Genomic DNA, 21,812 nt, shown 5'->3' with positions numbered 1-21,812 from the left:
TGACGTTACTGCAACTAGAAATAAGGTTTTTAGAGTGAGTAGTTTTTCAGATAAGTCCTTCAAGGGTTCGAAAAGGAATTGTTACTAAAGCTTGAAGGACCAAAGATAAATTCCAAGCTGGACACGTTTTTACCACTGTCGGCTTTGTCCGGGCAATTGCCTTGAAGAATCTAGCTATAAATGGATTTTTCCGAAGGGGAAACTGAAGAAGAATGCTAATGGCAGCAGCCTGCACTTTCAAGGTACTAAGGGAGAGACCTTTGTTGATGCCCTCTTAAAAAAATTCCAAAATACATGGTACATCTGTAAATGGCCTGTGATTTTCAGCCATCCAAAAGTGAAACTTTCTCCATATTTTGGACTATATATTTCTCGTGATAGGTTTTCGACAATTGATCAAGGTTTTGATTACCTTGTCTGAGAATCCTTGGGAGCTTAGTATCTGCTCTTCAGATACCAAGCTGTTAGTTTCAGGGATCTGACGTATGGATGGGTTACCGGTCCCTGCGTCAACAGGTCCTGTCTCCAGGGCAAGACTATGGGAGGCCTGGAGGTTAGGGCTTGAAGGCGTGAGAACCATGGCCTTTTGGGCCAAAAGGGCGCTATCAGAATCAGATCTACTCCTGGATGAACTTCCTGAGGACCTCCAGGATTAACCTGACTCGAGGCAAAGCATAGCAGAGGCTAAAAGTCCAGTGGTTTGCAAAGGCGTCGACCCCTAAGGACTGATCCCACTGGTTTAGGGAAAAGTACCTCTCTGTTTTGCTGTTTGTCTGAGTTGCAAATAGGTCTACTTCTGGAAGGCCCCACCTGGCTGCAATGTTTGCAAATTCTTTTGGGTTGAGGGGCCAATTGTCCTGATATACCTGGTGGCAGCCGAGATGGTCTGCAAGACCATTCTGCGTCCCTTTCAGGTGAATAGCTGAAATGGAGGAAAGATTCAGCTCGGCCCAGGAAAATATTTTCTGGGCTATGGACTGTAGTCTCTGACTTTGTGTACCTCCCTGTTTGTTGAGGTATGCCACCATTGCTATGTTGTCGGATCGAATCTGGAGATGACTTCCCTTTATGTCCATCCGAAAGAACTCCAAGGCCTTTAGTACTGCCATGAGTTCTTTCTGATTCTACAAGGTTTTTATCTGCAATGGGGACCATTTCCCCTGAGCCCATTTGCTTTGGAGATATGCTCCCCATCCGGAAGAGCTTGCGTCTGTGGTTATTCTCTAACACTGGAATGACCCAGTCTAAACCTTTTGCTAGGTGAAGAGAAGATCTCCACCACCATAGGGCTCTTTTTACCTTGGTAGGCACTTTTACCTTCTGTTCTAAGGAATTTAGCCGTCCGTCCCAGTTCTTTAAGAAGAACCTTTGGCGGGGACGTTGCTGGTACCGTGCCCAAGGGACAGCTGGAAAACAGGAGGTCATCAGACCTATGACCCTTGTTATGTCTCTTAGAGAGACCCATTGGTTGGTTTGCAAAGAGGCTACCATCTGACACATCTTCAATACCTTGGGCTGTGGGAGAAAAAACTTTTGATCCAGAGAGGAGATCTCGTACCCGAGATAAGTCACCCTCTGGGAGGGCGTTAGGCAGGATTTTTGCTTATTGATGATCCAGGCTAGTGACCCAAGGAATTCCTGAATTATTAGGAGGTCTGACTCCAGTTTCTGATATGAATCCGCTACCACCAGGATGTCGTCTAGGTAGGGGGTGATCATAATGGACTTTAGTCTTAATGGGGCTAACGCTTCCCCCCAGTGCCATCTTAAGAGCCTTATAGGCCCCTGGGCAATGCAGTGCACTGGGGCCCCCTGCCTACACAATCACCCACGAGAATATAAATGCAAATTATCGATAAGGCAATATTTATTTTTATTGGTACCTCAAACAAGAGTCTCTTGTAGTAGTGTTCCCTGTAATATGTATATAGTAAGGTATATCCTCCAGGTAGTTGTACTCTCTTGTAGTATATATTGGTCCCTGTAATATGTATATAGTAAGGTATATACTCCAGGTAGTAGTTGTACTCTCTTGTAGTATATAGTGTTCCCTGTAATATGTATATAGAGAGTACAACTACTACCTGGAGGATATATACCTTACTATATACATATTACAGGGACCAATATATATAGTAAGGTATATCCTCCAGGACAGGTAGTGGTCTCTTGTGTCGATCATGGAGAGAGTTAAAAAAAGAAAGAAAATCAAGCAGCCTGGCAGCTGGGCTGGCTGCCTTACCTTTCACAACGGCTGCACATGGGAGGAGGTGGGTGGAGGCGGAGCCAGTATTATAGGCGTGGAGACGGAGAGGAGAGGAGGACAAGCCGACGAGGAGGATCCTCCTCCGCTGTGCATCTTGGGTCTGCTCTCAGAAAGTCACTGGTTGCTAGATGCTAATCGGGCTGTCCTTAGCAACCAGTGTCTGTGCAGTGCAGACTCGAGCCACGACCACCAGTGGACAACAGGGGGGCCCGGCGGACAACGGGGGGGCCCTAGATCACCAGGTAAGCTAAGTAATTTGGATTCTGGAGGACAGTAATTGCCACCATCCATGTGTGTGGGGCCCCTTGGCAAGTGGGGCCCCCGGGCAACCGCCAGGCATGCCCATTGGAAAAGACGGCCCTGCTTCCCCCAGAACCTTGTTGAAGATACGGGGGGCTGAGGATAACCCGATGGGTAGTGCCCAAAACTGGTAATGTTTGACCTCTGGTCCTAGCTTTACTGCTAGTCTCAGGAACTTCTGGTAAGCCTGGTGAATGGGGATGTGGAAGTAAGCATCCTTTAAATCCAGAGTTGCCATAAAACATCTTGGATACAACAGGTTCCCTATTGATTCCATATGAAAATGTTTGTATTTTATTGAGAGATTTAGTTTGCGTAAATTTAGAATCAATCGATAACTTCCCGAGGGTTTTCTTATCACAAAAATGTGGGAATAAAACCCTCTGCCTCGTTTCTCCTTTCAATCTGGTAATCAATGTCCTTTCTGGAGACTGAAGATTGAATTCCAACCTGTGCCCTAAATCCAGAATAAAAGGGCTTGAAGTAATTCTCTTCCACTGAGGGAGGAAGGCCCTTAATCTTCCCCCCACCTTGTGAAGGGAGTCATTGAGGTTTGGTGGGGGGTTGAGGAGGGTTAAACAAGATGTTTCCCCTACCCCTACCTTTATGGCCAGTCCAGTGTTTTTGAACGTGGGCTGAACTTCCCGTGTCCTCTGCTGTTTGCCCCTACCCTGAAAATTCCTTTGGGTATATGAGTATTTTTTTCTTTTCTGGAAAGGACTTCTTTTTCTCAGCAGTGCGTTCCAGAGCTTCTGTTAGCCCATTGCCGTAGAGATGGTCACCTGTAAAGGGGAGACCACAAAGGCGTAATTTGGAAGTACATTCATCTGACCATGATTTGAGCCAGAGACTCCTTCTGGCTGAGTTTGCCAAAGGTGTGGTTTTGGCTGCCATCCTTAGGCCCCGTTCACACAGGGGCGATCCGACTTCGGGGGGCGACCTCCGAGGTTGCGGTGCGAGCAGCGCGCCGCGACCTCGGAGCGGCCGCCATGGACTTCATAACATTGAAGTCTGTGGCGGTCGCCTCCGGGTCGCCCCAAAGAAGCTCCGGACCCTTTTTCTAAGTCGGAGCGACTTGTGTCGCTCCTATTAGAACGGGTCTGCAGCTTCCATATGGAACGCGACCTATGGCGACCTGTGAGGCGACCAGGTCGCCTCACAGGTCGCCTTAGTGTGAACGGGGACTAACTGACTCGGATGATGAATCAGCTAAGAATCCTACTGCCTGAAACAGAAGGGGAAAAGATTTTACAATCTGCTCCCTAGGCGTTCCAGCTGATAGGTGGGACTGAATTTGTGAGAGCCATAATTCTAGATGTCTGGCTATACAAGTAGATGCTAGGGCTGGCTTTAGACTCATGACTGAGGCTTCCCAAGCTCTGCGTAACATGATGTCAGTTCTTTTGTCCATTGGGTCCTTAAGTGATCCCGTGTCCTCAAATGCCAGGTCTGTACCCTTGGATATTTTGGCAAGAGGGGCATCTAACTTTGGGATCTTTTTCCAAGGCTGTTCTTTGTTGTCATCAAAGGGAAAACTCCTTTTTAAACTTTTGGGAAAAAAAGGTCTTCTGTCAGGATTTTCCCATTCTTGTTTGATTGTATCCAACTATGAGCTGTGTACAGGGAAAACTCTAGCATGTTTCTTATGGGTAGCATACATAAGATCATGCTTAGATAGCTGCACCTTCTCCTCTTCAATTTCTAGAGTAACGTACACTGCTTTAATGCCCCGTACACACGTAACGTCCGATCGGCCGATTTTCGGCTTGTTAGTATGATGCTTTCGACAACCGACTCCGACTTTTCGGCCGAACAAAATCTGGTGTGCAGGCTATAAAATTTTTGTTGGCCGTCAACAGAACGGCCGATTTTCCGTCAGTCAGTACAGATTTCGGCAGACAAAAATCTGATGAGCAAGACTGTGCATGCTCAGAGAAGAAAAAACACACGGAAAGTAAACCAGCACATGACATCACTTCTGAAGTTGGCTTTTGTTGGCCGAGAAAATTTGTGTGCAGTCTAGAGCACATTTCAACCAACACAACAACACTGGACAAAAGACAGCCGATCGGTCGGCCGATAATCGTTGCGTGTGTACGAGGCTTAAGTAAATCATCTATGTCTTCCAAGGAAAGCTTAAAATTAGAATCTCCATAGGAAACTCTTTCCTTAGGTTCCGCCCCTGACCCAGACTCTTCGAATGAGGAATGGGGGGGGGGACTCTGATTCTCTGAGTGGATATAGTAGGATCATCTTTAACAAGATTATCTATACATGTGCGGCACGCTGTTTTGCTCCAAGTGGAACTTAGCTTGGCTCAGCAAATTGCACATTTCTTTTTGGGGGACTGTGTCTGGACCTTGTCCTGAGCCTTGGTCTATAACAGAGAAAAACATTGTTAGTTAAGACTCCCCAATTTATCCCCACATTTGTGTAAGGTGAAGAAATAGTGCCCCTTTTTGCCAACCATAATCAAATATAAAGGGAAGGGAAAGGAATAAGGAAACCCCGACAGGTATGTGCAGACAGGGCCAAAGACAATCCCTATCGCTTGCCTGGGAGGTGCCGGTGCCGGTGCCAGAGCTGGCTTCTACCGACTGTGCGGTTACTGCAGAGGAATCCATCGAGCTCTGTGTGGTGCTCCACAGCGTGTGCTGGGTCTCACCTTACACCGGTCGCCCAGACGTCTCATTGTTCGGCGCCTTTGGAAACTGGAACTACTGTTTCCGGCGCCCGCGGATGTGGTCACTGCGCCGGAAGCTACGTATGCCACTTCCGGAGGCCAGAGTGGAAACGTCGGAGTTCCGCCCTCTCCGTTCCTGGCGCCAAATTCAAATTTTGCAAGTGGCGGTCTGCTTGAAATCGACGGCGTCACGGGTACACAGCGTGTGCTGCTCCAAGGACGCCGCCAGGAATGGAAGAGAACTCCCCCTACGATCCATCTGACCACATCCACGGTCCTGCCCGTGGACCAAGAGAACAGGAGACAGCGGTCAGCCCCTATTGCGGCACTAAGGGGTACCGCACTTGGGCAGAAGAAGATGCATCTTTTCCAAGTCTTCAAGGACAGTCCAGGAGACCAGGAGCTTCAGTTCCAGAAACATGTTACCCCCTGTCCGGAAGAAACACTAAATACTGAAGGTGAGGACTAGGGGACCGCCTTTTTATTTACATTTTTAATGTGTTTCCTGTCCTGGTAGGAGGAGCCCTAAGGTCTCATGGGCTGTCCTGGAAGACGACTCTGAGAAAAATAAAGCAGAGGTGATCAAATACCACCAAAAGAAAGCTCTATTGGGAAAAAAAAAAAAAGGACATCAATTTTATTTGGGTACATTGTCGCATGACCACGCTATTGTCAGGTAAAGTAACTAAACAACACACCTCAGGAAATACAGCCATGGCTAACAGAAGATAGACTTAGAACTAAACTAGAGAAACTTAACATAAATAAATCCCCGGGACCAGATGGCTTGCACCCGAGGATTCTTAAAGAGCTCAGCCAGGTGATTGCCAGACCATTATTCTTGATCTTGAAGGATAGTTTACAGACAGGTATAGTGCCAGCTGATTGGAAAAAAACCAACGTGGTACCAATATTTAAAAAGGGGCCGAGATATATCCCGGGTAACTATAGGCGGGTCAGCCTAACATCAGTAGTGTGCAAGATTTTGGAGGGGATGTTAAGGGACCACATACAAGACTTTAGTAATGAAAACGGTATTATTAGTAGTAATCAGCATGGATTCATGAAAAATCGTTCTTGCCAAACCAATCTATTAACCTTCTATGATGAAGTGAGCTGCCACCTAGATAAAGGTAAGCCTGTGGATGTGGTGTATCTGGACTTTGACACCGTTCCCCACAAACACTTACTGTTCAAACTAAGGAAGGTAGGTATGGACCATAAGGTGAGTACCTGGATAGAGAACTGGCTCCAGGGGAGGTTGCAAAGGGTGGTGATTAATGGGGAGTACTCAGATTGGGCGGGTGTGGAAAGCGGGGTCCCCCAGGGTTCTGTCCTGGGGCCAATCCTGTTTAATTTATTCATAAATGATCTAGAGGAGGGGATATCTAGTACAATCTCAGTATTTGCGGATGATACTAAACTAAGCATGCCAATATCTTCTATGCAGGATGTGGAAACCTTACAAGTGGACCTGAACAAAATTATGGGGTGGGCAACTACATGGCAGATGAGATTTAATGTTGATAAATGTAAAGTAATGCACCTGGGTGCCAGAAACCAGAAAGCAAGCTACTCACTAGGAGGGAAACCTCTGGGTGAGTCTAGGATGGAAAAGGACCTGGGGGTACTGGTAGACAACAGGCTTGGCAGTGGCATGCAATGCCAAGCCGCTGCAAGCAAAGCCAACAGAATACTGGGATGTATAAAAAAGGGGATTCACTCCAGAAATAAAGAGATTATTCTCCCACTCTACAAGACTCTGGTCCGGGCACATCTGGAGTATGCTGTCCAGTTCTGGGCACCGGTCCTCAGGAAGGATGTGCTGGAACTGGAAAGAGTCCAGAGAAGGGCAACAAAAATAATTAGGGAAATGGAGGACATCAGCTATGAGGAAAGACTACAAGCACTGAACCTATTCTCTCTGGAGAAAAGACGATTGAGGGAGGATATGATATCAATGTACAAATACTGTACTGGTGACCCTAGCATAAGGAACAAACTATTCAGAGAAAGGGAATACAATAAGACACGTGGCCACTCACTAAAACTAGAGGAAAGGCGGTTTAACCTTAAAATACGTAGGGGGTTCTTCACTGTAAGAGCAGTAAGGATGTGGAATTCTCTTCCACAAGCAGTGGTATCAGCAGGGAGCATTGATAGTTTCAAAAAACTATTAGATGGGCACCTTAAAGACCACAACATACAGGGGTATACAATGTACGGTTAACAGCAAACACACACACATCATAGGTTGGACTGGATGGACTGAGGTCTTTTTTCAACCTCACTAACTATGTAGGTGTCGTATCGCAAAAAATGGCCTGGTCATGAAGGGGGGGGGGGGTAAATGTTCTGAAGGGCCAAGTGGTTAAATACAAAGTGTTCTCTGATTGGACAAGGTGGAAATAAGGAGGGGGGGTAGACTTTTGCAAAGACACTTTGACTTTCCCCCTGAATAAGTGAGGTGACAATGTCTCTATAAAGCAAGCACACAATCTGATTTATAAAAGAAGAATATAATGGAATGTTTTCTTAATATTCCATCCAGACTGCGGCCCGTCACATGAAACGCACAGAATAAAGTGACAGCGGTCCCCGGTTACGGCGGATCAGCCTGTAATCACCTGGTTCCCCCATTGCCATGGAGATAAATTATAATTGGGTTGTCATCTGCGAGAGAGTCTTCAAACCAGCGGCGGCCCTTTCCTCTCGCCTCTTCCCCCCTGCTGGCAGGCACGGTATGCCTAGGAGAAGAAATCAGCGTGATTAATATGCATGCTTCGTGTACAGGAGCCGACAGTCTCCCCTCTCTCATCTCCCTAAAATTCCTCACACTGACACCAATGATGGGGCACTATTCCTCCCACTGAGACCAATGATGGGGCACTATTCCTCCCACTGACACCAGTAATGGGGCACTATTCCTCCCACTGACACCAGTAATGGGGCACTATTCCTCCCACTGACACCAGTAATGGGGCACTATTGCTCCCACTGACACCAATGATGGGGCACTATTGCTCCCACTGACACCAATGATGGGGCACTATTGCTCCCACTGACACCAATGATGGGGCACTATTCCTCCCACTGACACCAGTAATGGGGCACTATTCCTGCCACTGACACCAAAGGGGCACTATTTCTCCCACTGACACCAATGATGGGGCACTATTACTACCACTGACACCAATGATGGGGCACTATTCCTACCACTGACACCAGTGATGGGGCACTATTCCTCCCACTGACACCAATGATGGGGCACTATTCCTCCCACTGACACCAATGATGGGGCACTATTCCTCCCACTGACACCAATGATGGGGCACTATTCCTCCCACTGACACCAATGATGGGGCACTATTCCTCCCACTGACACCAATGATGGGGCACTATTCCTCCCACTGACACCAATGATGGGGCACTATTCCTCCCACGACACCAATGATGGGGCACTATTCCTCCCACGACACCAATGATGGGGCACTATTCCTCCCACTGACACCAATGATGGGGCACTATTCCTCCCGCCGACACCAATGATGGGGCGCTATTCCTCCCATCAACATCAATGATGGGGTACTATTCCTCCCACGACACCAATGATGGGGCACTATTCCTCCCACTGATACCAATGACGGGGCACTATTTCTGCCACCGACACCAATGATGGGGCACTATTCCTCCTACTGATACCAACAACAGGGCACTATTCCTCCCCTAATAACAAAGACGCATTGTTTACTTCCACTGATGCCAGGACAATTTCTACTCACAATGGCCACAGCCCGGCCCCCTAAAGTCTGATGAACAGTAAACTGGCCCTTTGTTTAGAAAGTTTGGAGTCCCCTGTACTAGACTATGTCAAGAAATATATAGTACTGTGCAAAAGTTTTAGGCAGGTGTCAAGAAATTTGTTTTATTTCTCTACTTGGCTGTTTTGTTAAATATTAACTATAACGAGAACCTGTTTTAACTTAAAGCACCAAAAATGTAATATATTGCAGTTTACCAATTCTTACATGTGGTGGCTGCATTAGTTTTCTTTTTTAGTCTATTTTTCCCTCTGTTTTCAACTGGTGATCTGGCCAATAACACACCTCCTGTATTAGAGTGCCCCCATTCTGGATGAAGGACCACAGGGGGCACAGCAACTTTTTCCGGGGGGGGAGTGTTAGATGTACTAGCAGATTCAGATACACTAACAAATTGAAACTCTATCTAGACACTGCAGTTACAGCAAACAATTTTAGGATAAAGGTTATACATAAATTAATAAATAAAGGCGGATCATTGTAAGCACCCCTGTCAGTGGTGAATGGTTTGTCTCAACACTCTTAAGTAAATGTAAACAATCACCTTGTAAAACAACCTATTCAGTTTAAAATAGAAATGAAAGGCAAAACATTTGTGTACAGATTTAGAAAAAAAAAAAAAAAATGCCTTTTTTTTTTATAAGTGATCACATTCCCTCTGTTCTCAGCTGCATAAGAGCTGGGGAGGAGAAGCAGCATTACACTGAGCTTCCCAGTAAATGGCTGTGCAGGGGGGTCAGGAGGAGTCTGGTCATTGGAGGAGAGCAGGCAGAGTTCCCAGCACTACTAGAGAACTGACCACAGTGTGCTCTCCTGCTTAGTGTGGTCAGTTTTTAATAGGGAAGTAGAGCGACTAGCAGGAACACCAGAGATGTCATATAAAGGAAGTAATACAAAGAGAACTGGAGACTTTCTCATACAAGTACATGGTACAGCAGGCACATATCAGGAATATGAAATGTTGGGGTAACAAACACTTTAACTGATATATTTGCAAAAATAAATTGGAGACATCACCAGGGGAAAATACAGGAAAGAAATCCTGAAAAATAAAACTAATGCAGCATCACATCTAAGAAGTGGAAAGCTGCAGCATAATGAATGAATGATTTTGTGTTTAACCACTTACCGCATACTAACGTATATATACACGTCAGCTAGAGACACCATCCCGGTACCGTGGTTTAGAGCCGACAGTCGGCTTTCCGTCGGTAACGACCGATGCAGCTCGGGAGCCGCTCGATCGTTACCCAGGTGAGCGGGAGGGGACGCCCCCCCCCCTCCCGCCGCCTTCCGTGACTTTGCCCGGAGCCCCCGGTGGCACGTCCGCCGGCTGGATGGAGTCCCGATCAATGCCGGAAACGGCTTAGATCGGGTCTCCGATGACGTAACCTGGAGGCGGCGTTCATGACGTCACTTCCGGGTTACTGTGCTGCAAAAGGCGGCAAATTTAAAAAATGGATGTATGCAAAACGTTTTGCATACATGGAAGTGTAGTGGAGGGGTCTTTTAGACCCTCGATCCCTCCATAAAGAGTACTTGTCACTACATATTGGTGTCACAAGGGATGTTTACATTGCTTGTGACAGCAATAAAAGTGATCAGATTATTATTATTTTTTTTTTTTAAAAAACCTGTGATAAAGTTAAAAAAAAATAAAAAAAAAATAGGAAAAAAAAAAATTTTAGCCACCCCCTGTCACCGTTAGTTAGCGCACAAAAAAAAAAAAAAAACGTATACGGAAGGTCGAGCCGCGAATGAAATCGCTGTTCAAACCACACATGTGAGGTATTGCCGCGATTGCCAGAGTGTGGGCAATAATTAAAAAAAAAAAAGAGCTACACTCTAACTCTAAACTGGTAACTGTTAAATAAATTTAAAGTGTCGCCTATTGAGATCTCTATTGACCGTAGTTTGTCACGCAATTTTAAACCGTAACATGTTGGGTATCTATTTACTCGGCGTGACATCATCTTTCATAATATACAAAACAAATGGGCTAACTTTTCTGTTTAGTACTTTTTAAATGCAGTGAAATGTGATTTTTCAAAATTTTTCAAAAAAATTGCGTTTTAAAGACCGCTTCGCAAATACTGCGTGACAAAAATTATTGCAATGACCGACATTTTATTCTCCAGAGTCTTTGATATATATATATATATTTTTTTTTATATATATAATGTTTGGGGGTTCCAAGTAGTTTTCCAGGAAAAAATACTGATTTTAACTTGTAAACAAAAAGTGTCCGAAATAGGGCTGGGGCTTAAGTGGTTAATACCGCTTTAGGCTCGGTTCACACTGCAAGTCTGTCCGACTTTAGAAAAGGTTCCTGCACTACTTTGCTCTGATTTGGGATTTTAGCCCTTGTACAGGCTCATAAAAAACATCCAAATCAAGTTAGAAGTCAGTGGCAGGGCAAAGTCGCAGTTGTATGACTTTGCCATTGCAGCAGTGTGAACCGAGCCTTAAAGTGTTACTAAACCCACAACAGTAAAGTCAGTCTGTATATGCAGTAAAGCATGCTTGTTATACCCACTGTGGAACCTAGAGAGTTAATCCTGCACATTGTGTAAAAAGGCTGTTTGATCCTGTCCTTCTGTGATCCTCCCATTCTTCCACTCTCCCCAATCCATCTCCTAATACAGAGCCTTTGGAGTCACTCTGCACATGCTCAGTTTGGTGTGTTTTGCTAGTGGGTTTTTGTTTTTCTTGGGAGAATGCATGTGATCAGCACAGGGCCAATCAGCACTGTCCAGACAGAGGGTCTTGTATTATGCAGCCTCATAGGACACCATGTCTGACCACTCACCAGACCCCGATGGTCACCCCTTCGTCAGATGGGAGATAGAAATTTGTGGTGTGCTTCAGGAGTGCTTCGGGATTCTCGTAGTCCACAAATAGAGGAACTTTTACTAAAGAAAATATTTTTTTAAAAAAAGTTAAAATTAGAAAATGTGGGCCCCCGGGCATGAAAAGCAGCGTGATAAGACAATCCTTACATCTGGTACTCACCCATGTTTAAATAAACAAATTTGCCGAGTATTGCAGGGAAGAGTCTGATGATTAAAGGGACACAAATATAAATGACGACAAGGACCACGCCAAACCTTTTCAGGTAAAACCCCCAATTCGATAGGCTGGAAGAAAAAAACATTTATGTGAAAAAAAAAGAAAGAGAAAGAAAAAGAAAGAGAGAAAGAAAAAGAAAGAGAGAAAGAAAAAGAAGAGAAAGAAAAAGAGAAAAAGAGAAAAAGAGAAAAAGAGAAAAAGAGAAAAAGAGTGAAAGAGAGAAAAAGAGAGAAAGAGTGAAAGAGTGAAAGAGAGAAAAAGAGAGAGAGAAAGAGTGAAAGAGAGAAAAAGAGAAAAAGAGAAAAAGAGAAAAAGAGAAAAAGAGAAAAAGAGAAAAAGAGAAAAAGAGAAAAAGAGTGAAAGAGTGAAAGAGTGAAAGAGTGAAAAAGAGAGAAAGAGTGAAAGAGTGAAAGAGTGAAAGAGTGAAAGAGTGAAAAAGAGAAAAAGAGAAAAAGAGAGAAAGAGAGAAAGAGAGAAAGAGAGAAAGAGAGAGAGACGGATCCGGCCATGTCTCCACTGACATCCGATGCCCCATAGAGATGCATGGGGCATCCATTCAGATCCGCCTGAAAAACTGACAGGCGGATCTGAATGGACCGCATGTGTGAAAGGGGCCTAAAGCTGGATACACACTATCCAACTTTTGTGGTTAGATTTCCTTCAGATTTACCTTTTCTATGTAGTGCAAGGGCCTGCCAGATTGCATACAATTTGAAAGACGTTTTTTTAGGCGTTTGGAGGCAGGCACTGACATCTAACAAAAATGCTTACAATCTGCAAAAAAAGAAGCTCATGTACTTTTTTGAGCTTCAGGTGACAAAATGCTCATATGTGAATAGAGGCCATTGAAATGAATGGGATTTTGCTTGTTGGGCGTTTTGAGACTTCAGAGATGAGCGTTTCATGAGCTGAAAAACTCAAGTGTGAACAGGGTCTAAAAAAAGAAAAGGAATGCAGCCATCACATCTAGAAAACTGGTAAGCTGCAATGTGAAACGTTTGCTTTTTGGTTGAATATTACTTTAACCCCATTACTAAACTCAACTGCATGCTTGGCCCTAACATTATCAATATTATCCGGTTGCCGACCGCTCACTGGAGCTCTACTGCGGCAAAGTGGTTAGTTCCCGTCCAGCGACGTAGACCTACGTCGCTGGACTCCTCCCCTTGTGGGCGGCGCACGCGCGCCGCCGGAGGCTCGCTCCCAGTGTATTCAGTCACAGCGGGAGTCGGGCCAGGGGAGGAGCGGCGGTGATCACCGCCGCTCTTCCCCGATCGTCGGGAAATCGAGTTTGGAGATCCGCCCGCTTGTGTAAACAAAGCGGGCGGATCTCCTAAGTGACAAACAGTGACAGACTGCAGGGTTCAGCATAGCTGAACATGTGATCTGTCCCTGTGTCACTCAGTCACCTCCCCCCACACACGTTAGTAAGCACCAGGCATACATTAACCCCTCCCTCTCCAATAAAGTTAACCCCTTCCCTGCCAGTGTCATTTTTACAGTAACAGTGCATATATATATATATATAGCACTGATTACTGCAGTAATGTCACTGGTACCCCCAAAAGTGTCAAAAATGTCAGTCAAGGGTCCGATCTGTCCGCCGCAATGTCGCAGATCGCCGCTATTACTCGTTAAAAAAAAAAAAAAAAAAAAAAAATGACAAAAATCTTTCCCTTAGTTAGTAAACGCAATAACTTTTGCGCAAACCATTAAAAATACGCCTTTTGGGATTTTTTTTACCAAACATATGTAGCATAAAACAAATTGGCCTAAAATGTTAAAAAATTTTGATTTTTACATTTTTTTGTGGGAATTTCATATACAAAAATGTGAAAAATATTGTTATTTTTTCAAAATGTACGCTTTTTTTTGTTTATAACGCAAAAAGTAAAAATCGCACAGGTGATCAATTACCACCAAAAGAAAGCTCTGTTTGTGGGGAAAAAAAGGACATAAATTTAATTTGGGTACAGTGTTGCACGACCGCACAAATTGTCCGTTAATGTAATGCAGTGCCGAATCGCAAAATATGGCCTGTTTAGGAATGGGGTAAAACCTTCCGGTCATAAAGCGGTTAAAAATACGCTCATTGAGAATTTTTTTTGTCAAAGACATGTAGCTAAATACATTTTGGCCTAAATATATGACAAAAATTGAATATATTGGATATTTTTTAACTGTCAAAGTAGAAAAATATTGTTATTTTTCAAAATTGTCGCTTTTTTTAATTAATATCGCAATAAATTAAAAATCGTACAGGTGATCAAATACCACCAAAAGAAAGCTCTGTTTGTGGGAAAAAAAGGACGTAAATTTAGTTTGGGTACGGCGTTGCATGACCGCGCAATTGTCAGTTAAAGTCGCACAGTGCCGAATCGCAAAAAGTGGCCTGGACGTAAGACAGCAAAATCCTCCGGTGGTAAAGTGGTTAAAAACGTCAAGCCAATAATGCCCCCCCATATCCCAGCAAAACGTTCTTACGCCACAATTCACAACGCCCAAAACCTGATTAAAAATTGTCCTGATTGCGCTCACAAAAAGAAACATTTTACAATCAGATTTTTCTTCCGGTTCTGTATAGTGGTCACCGGTGTTCCCAGCGCTGATACACAGAACAAAGTTCACATCTATGAGATCACACAACGATTCGCTTTATGAACTCTGCAGGACTCAGTACACGCACTCACCGTCTCTTATCCCTCCATGTCCGAGCTTGCTTGTGCGGGGCTCCCCCATAGTCTTCCTGTGCTCCTCTCCCAGAAGTCTCTGCTCTGGGACCCCCTTTATGTGTCACCGCTGTCCTTTTCATGTTGTCTCTGGCTGGCTGGATCCTCTGGCAGTGCTGCAATGATCACACATTCTCCACTAGGTCAAAGGATAACCCATATCTTCACTTCCTCTCTGCTTATGGCTTTCACAAACAGATCACATTAATCTTCAGGATCCTAATGAACACAAATACTGACAGCTGAGTTGTCACTTATTCTGACTATGAAGGGGGAATCAGTGGGATCCCATAAACCAGACATAATGTTACCAGATTCATACCTCCCAACTTTTGAACTTCAGAATGAGGGACACTAGAGTAAAAAGACCTGCGGCACGCTACGTCGTGATAAATTGTGGGCGTGATCAAGTGCCTTGCAGTGGGAGGGGCTTAACGGATATGTTTATACAAAATCCCGGCTTCCTTGTACCTATAAATTATGCATTAATTGCTTTGTCTGAGCCTACCTAAAGAAGAGCTTCATTAAAATAATCAGGGACTGCATAGCAACCAGCAACTGTTGAGACAATAAAGAGTTTGGTGAGAAGTATATAATGTACAGTATTGTGTATATAGTGCAGGAGTGTGTAAAGCAGAGCACAGGGGTTGGGGAGTGCTGCAGTCAGTGATGGGTTTAGGATACATAACGCAGGCTGTAGGGGTCCAGGAGTGCATAGTGCACAGTATGCAGGGTCCAGGAGTGCATAGTGCACAGTATGCCGGGTCCCAGGAGTGCATAGTGCACAGTATGCCGGGTCCCAGGAGTGCATAGTGCACAGTATGCCGGGTCCCAGGAGTGCATAGTGCACAGTATGCCGGGTCCCAGGAGTGCATAGTGCACAGTATGCCGGGTCCCAGGAGTGCATAGTGCACAGTATGCCGGGTCCAGGAGTGCATAGTGCACAGTATGCCGGGTCCCAGGAGTGCATAGTGCACAGTATGCCGGGTCCCAGGAGTGCATAGTGCACAGTATGCCGGGTCCCAGGAGTGCATAGTGCACAGTATGCCGGGTCCCAGGAGTGCATAGTGCACAGTATGCCGGGTCCCAGGAGTGCATAGTGCACAGTATGCCGGGTCCCAGGAGTGCATAGTGCACAGTATGCAGGGTCTCAGGAGTGCATAGTGCACAGTATGCAGGGTCTCAGGAGTGCATAGTGCACAGTATGCAGGGTCTCAGGAGTGCATAGTGCACAGTATGCAGGGTCTCAGGAGTGCATAGTGCACAGTATGCAGGGTCCAGGAGTGTGTAATGCATAAAAAGAGTCAGGAGTACAAAACAGAGTGCAGGAGACAAGGGTGCATAACTCACAGTGTAGGGGTAAGGAAAGGGCAAAATTCCTCCCACATACAAGACACTGTTGGAAACTGCGGGCATGATACAAGAGACTGTCAGAGACTGCAGATATTGTACAAGATATGGTCAAAGACTGCGGACATGGTAAAAAGAGGACTGTCAGAGACTGCGGACATGGTATAAGAGACTGTCAGAGACTGCGGACATGGTACAAGAGACTGTCAGAGACTGCGGACATGGTACAAGAGACTGTCAGAGACTGCGGACATGGTACAAGAGACTGTCAGAGACTGCGGACATGGTACAAGAGACTGTCAGAGACTGCGGACATGGTACAAGAGACTGTCAGAGACTGCGGACATGGTACAAGAGACTGTCAGAGACTGCGGACATGGTACAAGAGACTGTCAGAGACTGCGGACATGGTACAAGAGACTGTCAGAGACTGCGGACATGGTACAAGAGACTGTCAGAGACTGCGGCATGATACAAGAGACTGTCAGACTGTGGGCATGATACAAGAGATGGTCAGAGACTGCAGACATGATACAAGAGATGGTCAGAGACTGCAGACATGATACAAGAGACTGTCAGAGACTGCAGACATGATACAAGAGACTGTCAGAGGCTGTGAGCGTGATACAGGGGTTGTTGGAGACTGTGGACATGCTTCAGTAGCATGTGAGAGACTGGAGACATAGTACATGACATATTATAGATAAATGTTTGTCTCCTAAAACATAAAATGCTGTTAAAGTACAATTTTCTTGAAGATGAAAAGAACATGAATGATCCTTCCAGTGAATATTTGCCAGCAGTGAAAGGGTTACCTGCAATGTACTTTCTCCGATCCTCTGGCAGACAATCCCTGGTCAGGCAGTCACATCACAGTAGGAGGAGGAGGGGCGGCTTCCATGTACTCTGTACACACACTGACTGCAGAGGCAGCCCTGGAGACATGTGTTGTGTTGTGTTGTGTTGTAAAATTTTGTCGGACCCATGAAAATACCGGACTCGTCACTTCCGGTGACGTACGGCAGGACACAGCTGGTGTGAGTCACCAGTACGCATGCGCACAGGACATTTTCGAGGTCCGATGAAATTATAACACAAAGCGAACAGCTGACTGAGAGGAGGCGGGGCTGAGGTGGGACGGAGTTGCCACCGCGTCATCGAGGAGGATTAGGAGAGCTGAGAGGAGGCGGTGTTCCGTGAAAAAACCATACCTGTGAGAAAACCACACCCTCGTCACTTCCGGCGCACCTACGGAGGGTATAGATTTATCACAGTAGTGTGTGTAACGTTACACTTGCCGCGGTTACATTAAAACAGCTCCTCTGCACTATAAGTCATCTCCGCTCCTTCCCCTGTCACTTCCCTGATCTCGGCTAATAAATATAAAAGCGGATCACGGAGCCGACATCTCCATCATTTACAGTTCATACACCCGCCGCCGCTTTCATATTTAGTAGCCGACATCAGGGAAGTGACAGGGATAGGAGCAGAGATGACTCATGTTGTAGCCGAACTGTTTTAATGTAACCGCCGCAAGTATAACATTACACACAGTGCCGTGATAATTTCATACCCTCCGAGCATGCGCACTTGTCAACTTCTCTGCTGTTCAATGACGTCTCCGGGGCTCTGAGCATGCGCACTGCTACGCTGCTCAGCTGTTTCTGACCGGAAGTGACGAGGGTATGGAATTCTAACGAGGTATGGTTTTCTAGCGGTACGGAGCTGTAGAGCTGACTTAGAGGGGGCGGGACGGAGGTGCGGCCGTGTAATGAATGCATTAAAAGCATTCTCTGTTAAGTATACTAAATAAAAATAATAAGAAATACTAAATATAACGTAATAAAACCAAATATGAAATATTAGTATTAAAAAGAAAAAAAAATATATATATATATATATATATATATATATATATTTATTTAATTTTTTTTCCATATAAAAATGGAAGAATTAAAAATAAAAGTTATTTATATATATATATATATATATATATATATATATATATACACACACATATACTAAAGATAACTATTATTAAAAACCAAATATGAAATATCAGTTCAGTATTAAAAATTTTATATATATATATATATATATATATATATATATAAAATTTAATACTGAACTGTTATTTCATATTTGGTTTTTAATAATATTTATCTTTAGTATATGTGTGTGTATATATATATATATATATATATATATATATATATATATAAATAACTTTTTTTTTTTTATTCTTCCATTTTTATATGGAAAAAAAATTAAATAAATATATATATATATATATATATATATTTTTTTTTTTTTTCTAATACTGATATTTCATATTTGGTTTTTAATATTTATCTTTAGTGTGTATATATATATATATATATATATATATATATATATTTTTTTTTTAATTCCTCCATTTATATATATATATATATATATATATATATATATATATATATATATAAATAAAAAATATATAGATATGTATATTAATATTTGATCAGGAGAACAGCCCTCCATTGATATAACTGAGTGAGAGGAGTGGCAGCTCTCTCGTGACGTGCCTGCATGATGGGGGACACAGGTTATATGAGCGACGGGGGACACAGGCTTCATGATGGCAGGCACAGTGGACACCAGTGGCGGAGCTAGACTTTTAAAACAGGGGTGGCAAAGGGGTGGCAAGGTATTATTTTGGGGGGTCAATATACATGCGTGTGTATATATATATATACATATACACACACTTTTATAAATAAATGTAAACAAACATTCTAAGCGGTATTAAAACATTTTTAATTAAATAAACAATTATCAAACTAAACATTATTCTTTTAAGGCCGCACACCGATCACAGGGCTCTGCTCTAAAGGGGATCTATGGGGACCCTGCTCTAAAGGGGGATCTATGGCATAGATCCCCTTTAGAGCAGGATCCCCATATATCCCCCTTTAGAGCAGGCTAGGGAAGGTCCCCCATAGATCCTCCTTTACAGCAGGCCAGGGTGAGGTGAGGTCCCCTATATAGATCCCCCTTACAGCAGGCCAGGGTCCTCCCCCAGACAGTCCCTCTCAGTCTCCGCACCGACAGGATTGGGTTCGGGAGCTGAGCAGCCAGGGGCAGAGAGCAGAGGACACAGCGGCGGCGGCCATGGCAGAAGCACTGCATCACAGGGCTCTGCTCTAAAGGGGATCTATGGGGACCCTGCTCTAAAGGGGGATCTATGACAAAGATCCCCTTTAGAGCAGGATCCCCATATATCCCCCTTTAGAGCAGGCTAGGGCAGGTCCCCTATAGATCCTCCTTTACAGCAGGCCAGGGTGAGGTGAGGTCCCCTATATAGATCCCCCTTACAGCAGGCCAGGGTCCTCCCCCAGACAGTCCCTCTCAGTCTCCGCACCGACAGGATTGGGTTCGGGAGCTGAGCAGCCAGGGGCAGAGAGCAGCAGACACAGCGGCGGCGGCCATGGCAGAAGCACTGCACGAGGGTGATAAGGGTGTGCCTAGGCACACCCGACACACCCCGTGCGCACGCTTATGAGTAGGGCTGCACAATATTGCCCCCCATCAATGTAGAAATGGAAAGAATTTTTCGGTCATCCACCACAGTTGTTTTCCGTGGTCTTCCGGGTCTTTTGGTGTTGCTGAGCTCACCGGTGCGTTCTTTCTTTTTAAGGATGTTCCAAACAGTTGATTTGGCCACACCTAATGTTTTTGCTATCTCTCTGATGGGTTTGTTTTGTTTTTTCAGCCTAATGATGGCTTGCTTCACTGATAGTGACAGCTCTTTGGTTCTCATACTGAGAGTTGACAGCAACAGATTCCAAATGCAAATAGCACACTTGAAATTAACTCTGGACCTTTTATCTGCTCCTTGTAAATGGGATAATGAGGGAATAACACACACCTGGCCATGGAACAGCTGAGCAGCCAATTGTCCCATTACTTTTGGTCCCTTAAAAAGTGGGAGGCACATATACAAACTGTTGTAATTCCTACACCTTTCACCTTATTTGGATGTAAATACCCTCAAATAAAGCTGAAAGTCTGCAGGTAAAGCACATCTTTTTTGTTTCATTTCAAATCCATTGTGGTGGTGTATAGAGCCAAAAAGATTAGAATTGTGTCGATGTCCCAATATTTATGGACCTGACTGTATATATATATATATATATATATATATATACAAAAGTTTCAACTGCCAGGCACTGGTATTTATTTAGTTAGGTTTTTTTTTTTTTAATTCTTCCATTTAAAACAAACAATATATATATATATATATATATATATATATATATATATGTATGTGTGTGTGTGTGTGTGTGTATATATATATATATATATACACACACCAAATTTTCAACTGCCAGGCACTGGTATTTATTAGGTATTTTTTTTTTTAAATACTTCCATTTAAATAAGAAAATAAATATATATCAGTAGTGTTAAACATGCTTGCTGCCGAAGATATATATATATATAAGCTCCAAATGTCGGGCGCTACATCTTGCCGAAAACTCCAACTATATACAGCAGCTCCAAATGTCGGGCGCATGCGCAGTTGCGTTGAAACATCTTGCCGAAAACTCCAACTCTCGTGCACAGTGGAGAGCATTGACTCGCGGCCAGGGCATTGCATTGAAACTCTCGTACTCGCGGCGGAAGTGGTTGGAGTTTTCGGCAGGTTGAAACTTTCGGCAGTACACCTGTGTATTGAGGGCGCAGGGGTGCTGCCCCCCCCATCCATGCGTCCGGCCCCCTAATCTGTATGCAGGGCGCCGGACGCATGGAGCTTAATGGGTTTTTTTTTTAAATCACCTGATTAGAGCCAGAGGCTCTAATAGGGTGATGCAAAGGGTGGAGCCCACCCATTGTGTGACAATAGCGAATGAAAATTCGCTATTGTCACACCGATCCTCCTTCTGGCCAATCAGGAAGCGCTTCCTGATTGGCCGCAAGGCAAACCCCATGGCATTGGCCGAGGAGGAGGCGGGAGCGGGAGGACTGGAGGAGACGCGTCGCCGGGGGACACAGTGAGGAGAAGCCGCCCCCGGGACTGAAGAGAATCCGCTGCCGTGGCTGCTCCAGGGCTCCAGGTAAGTGCACTGGTCTCGGGGGGGGGCCCACACTGCATTGAAGGGGGCACGCACGCACACTGGTCACTGCATTGATGAGGGCACGGCAAGCTGGTCACTGCATTGAAGGGGGCACGGCAAGCTGGTCACTGCATTGAAGGGGGCACGGCAAGCAGGTCACTGCATTGATGGGGGCACGGCAGGCTGGTCACTACATTGAAGGGGGCACGGCAAGCTGGTCACTGCATTGATGGGGGGCACGGCACACTGGTCACTGCATTGATGGGGGGCATGCTGTGGTATCTCTGCATTGAATGGGGGCATGCTGTGGTAACTCTGCATTGAATGGGGCATGCTGTGGTAACTCTGCATTGAATGGGGGCACGCTGTAGTAACTGTGCATTGAATAGGGGCATGCTGTGCTAACTCTGCATTGAATGGGGGCATGCTGTGCTAACTCTGCATTGAATGGGGGCATTCTGTGCTAACTCTGCAGTGAATGGGGGTACGCTGTAGTAA

At 44.8% G+C, this 21,812-nt stretch overlaps 1 protein-coding gene across 1 annotated transcript in view; it reads right to left on the bottom strand.

Moving 5' to 3' along the window:
• LOC309543252 (lysophosphatidylserine lipase ABHD12-like) overlaps window positions 1-15,093 on the bottom strand; it is a gene marked incomplete at its 3' end in the record, with an annotated part of 45,922 nt that extends 30,829 nt beyond the window's left edge. The window contains exons 1-4 of the mRNA XM_082242703.1: window positions 14,830-15,093; window positions 12,083-12,207; window positions 11,880-11,982; window positions 7,877-7,996 (exon numbers count right to left, since the gene is read on the bottom strand). Coding sequence (XP_082098829.1) covers window positions 7,877-7,996; window positions 11,880-11,982; window positions 12,083-12,207; window positions 14,830-14,951 — 470 coding nt within the window. The 5' untranslated portion in view covers window positions 14,952-15,093. The remainder of the gene's footprint in view (window positions 1-7,876; window positions 7,997-11,879; window positions 11,983-12,082; window positions 12,208-14,829) is intronic.
• Between the last annotated feature and the right edge of the window lie 6,719 nt (window positions 15,094-21,812).

Source organism: Pelophylax lessonae (assembly GCF_965119305.1).
Source record: "Pelophylax lessonae genome assembly, chromosome: 13".
Lineage (NCBI taxonomy): Eukaryota > Metazoa > Chordata > Amphibia > Anura > Ranidae > Pelophylax > Pelophylax lessonae.
Note: the sequence above shows the minus strand (reverse complement) of the source record. Positions and strands in the feature narration are given on the sequence as shown.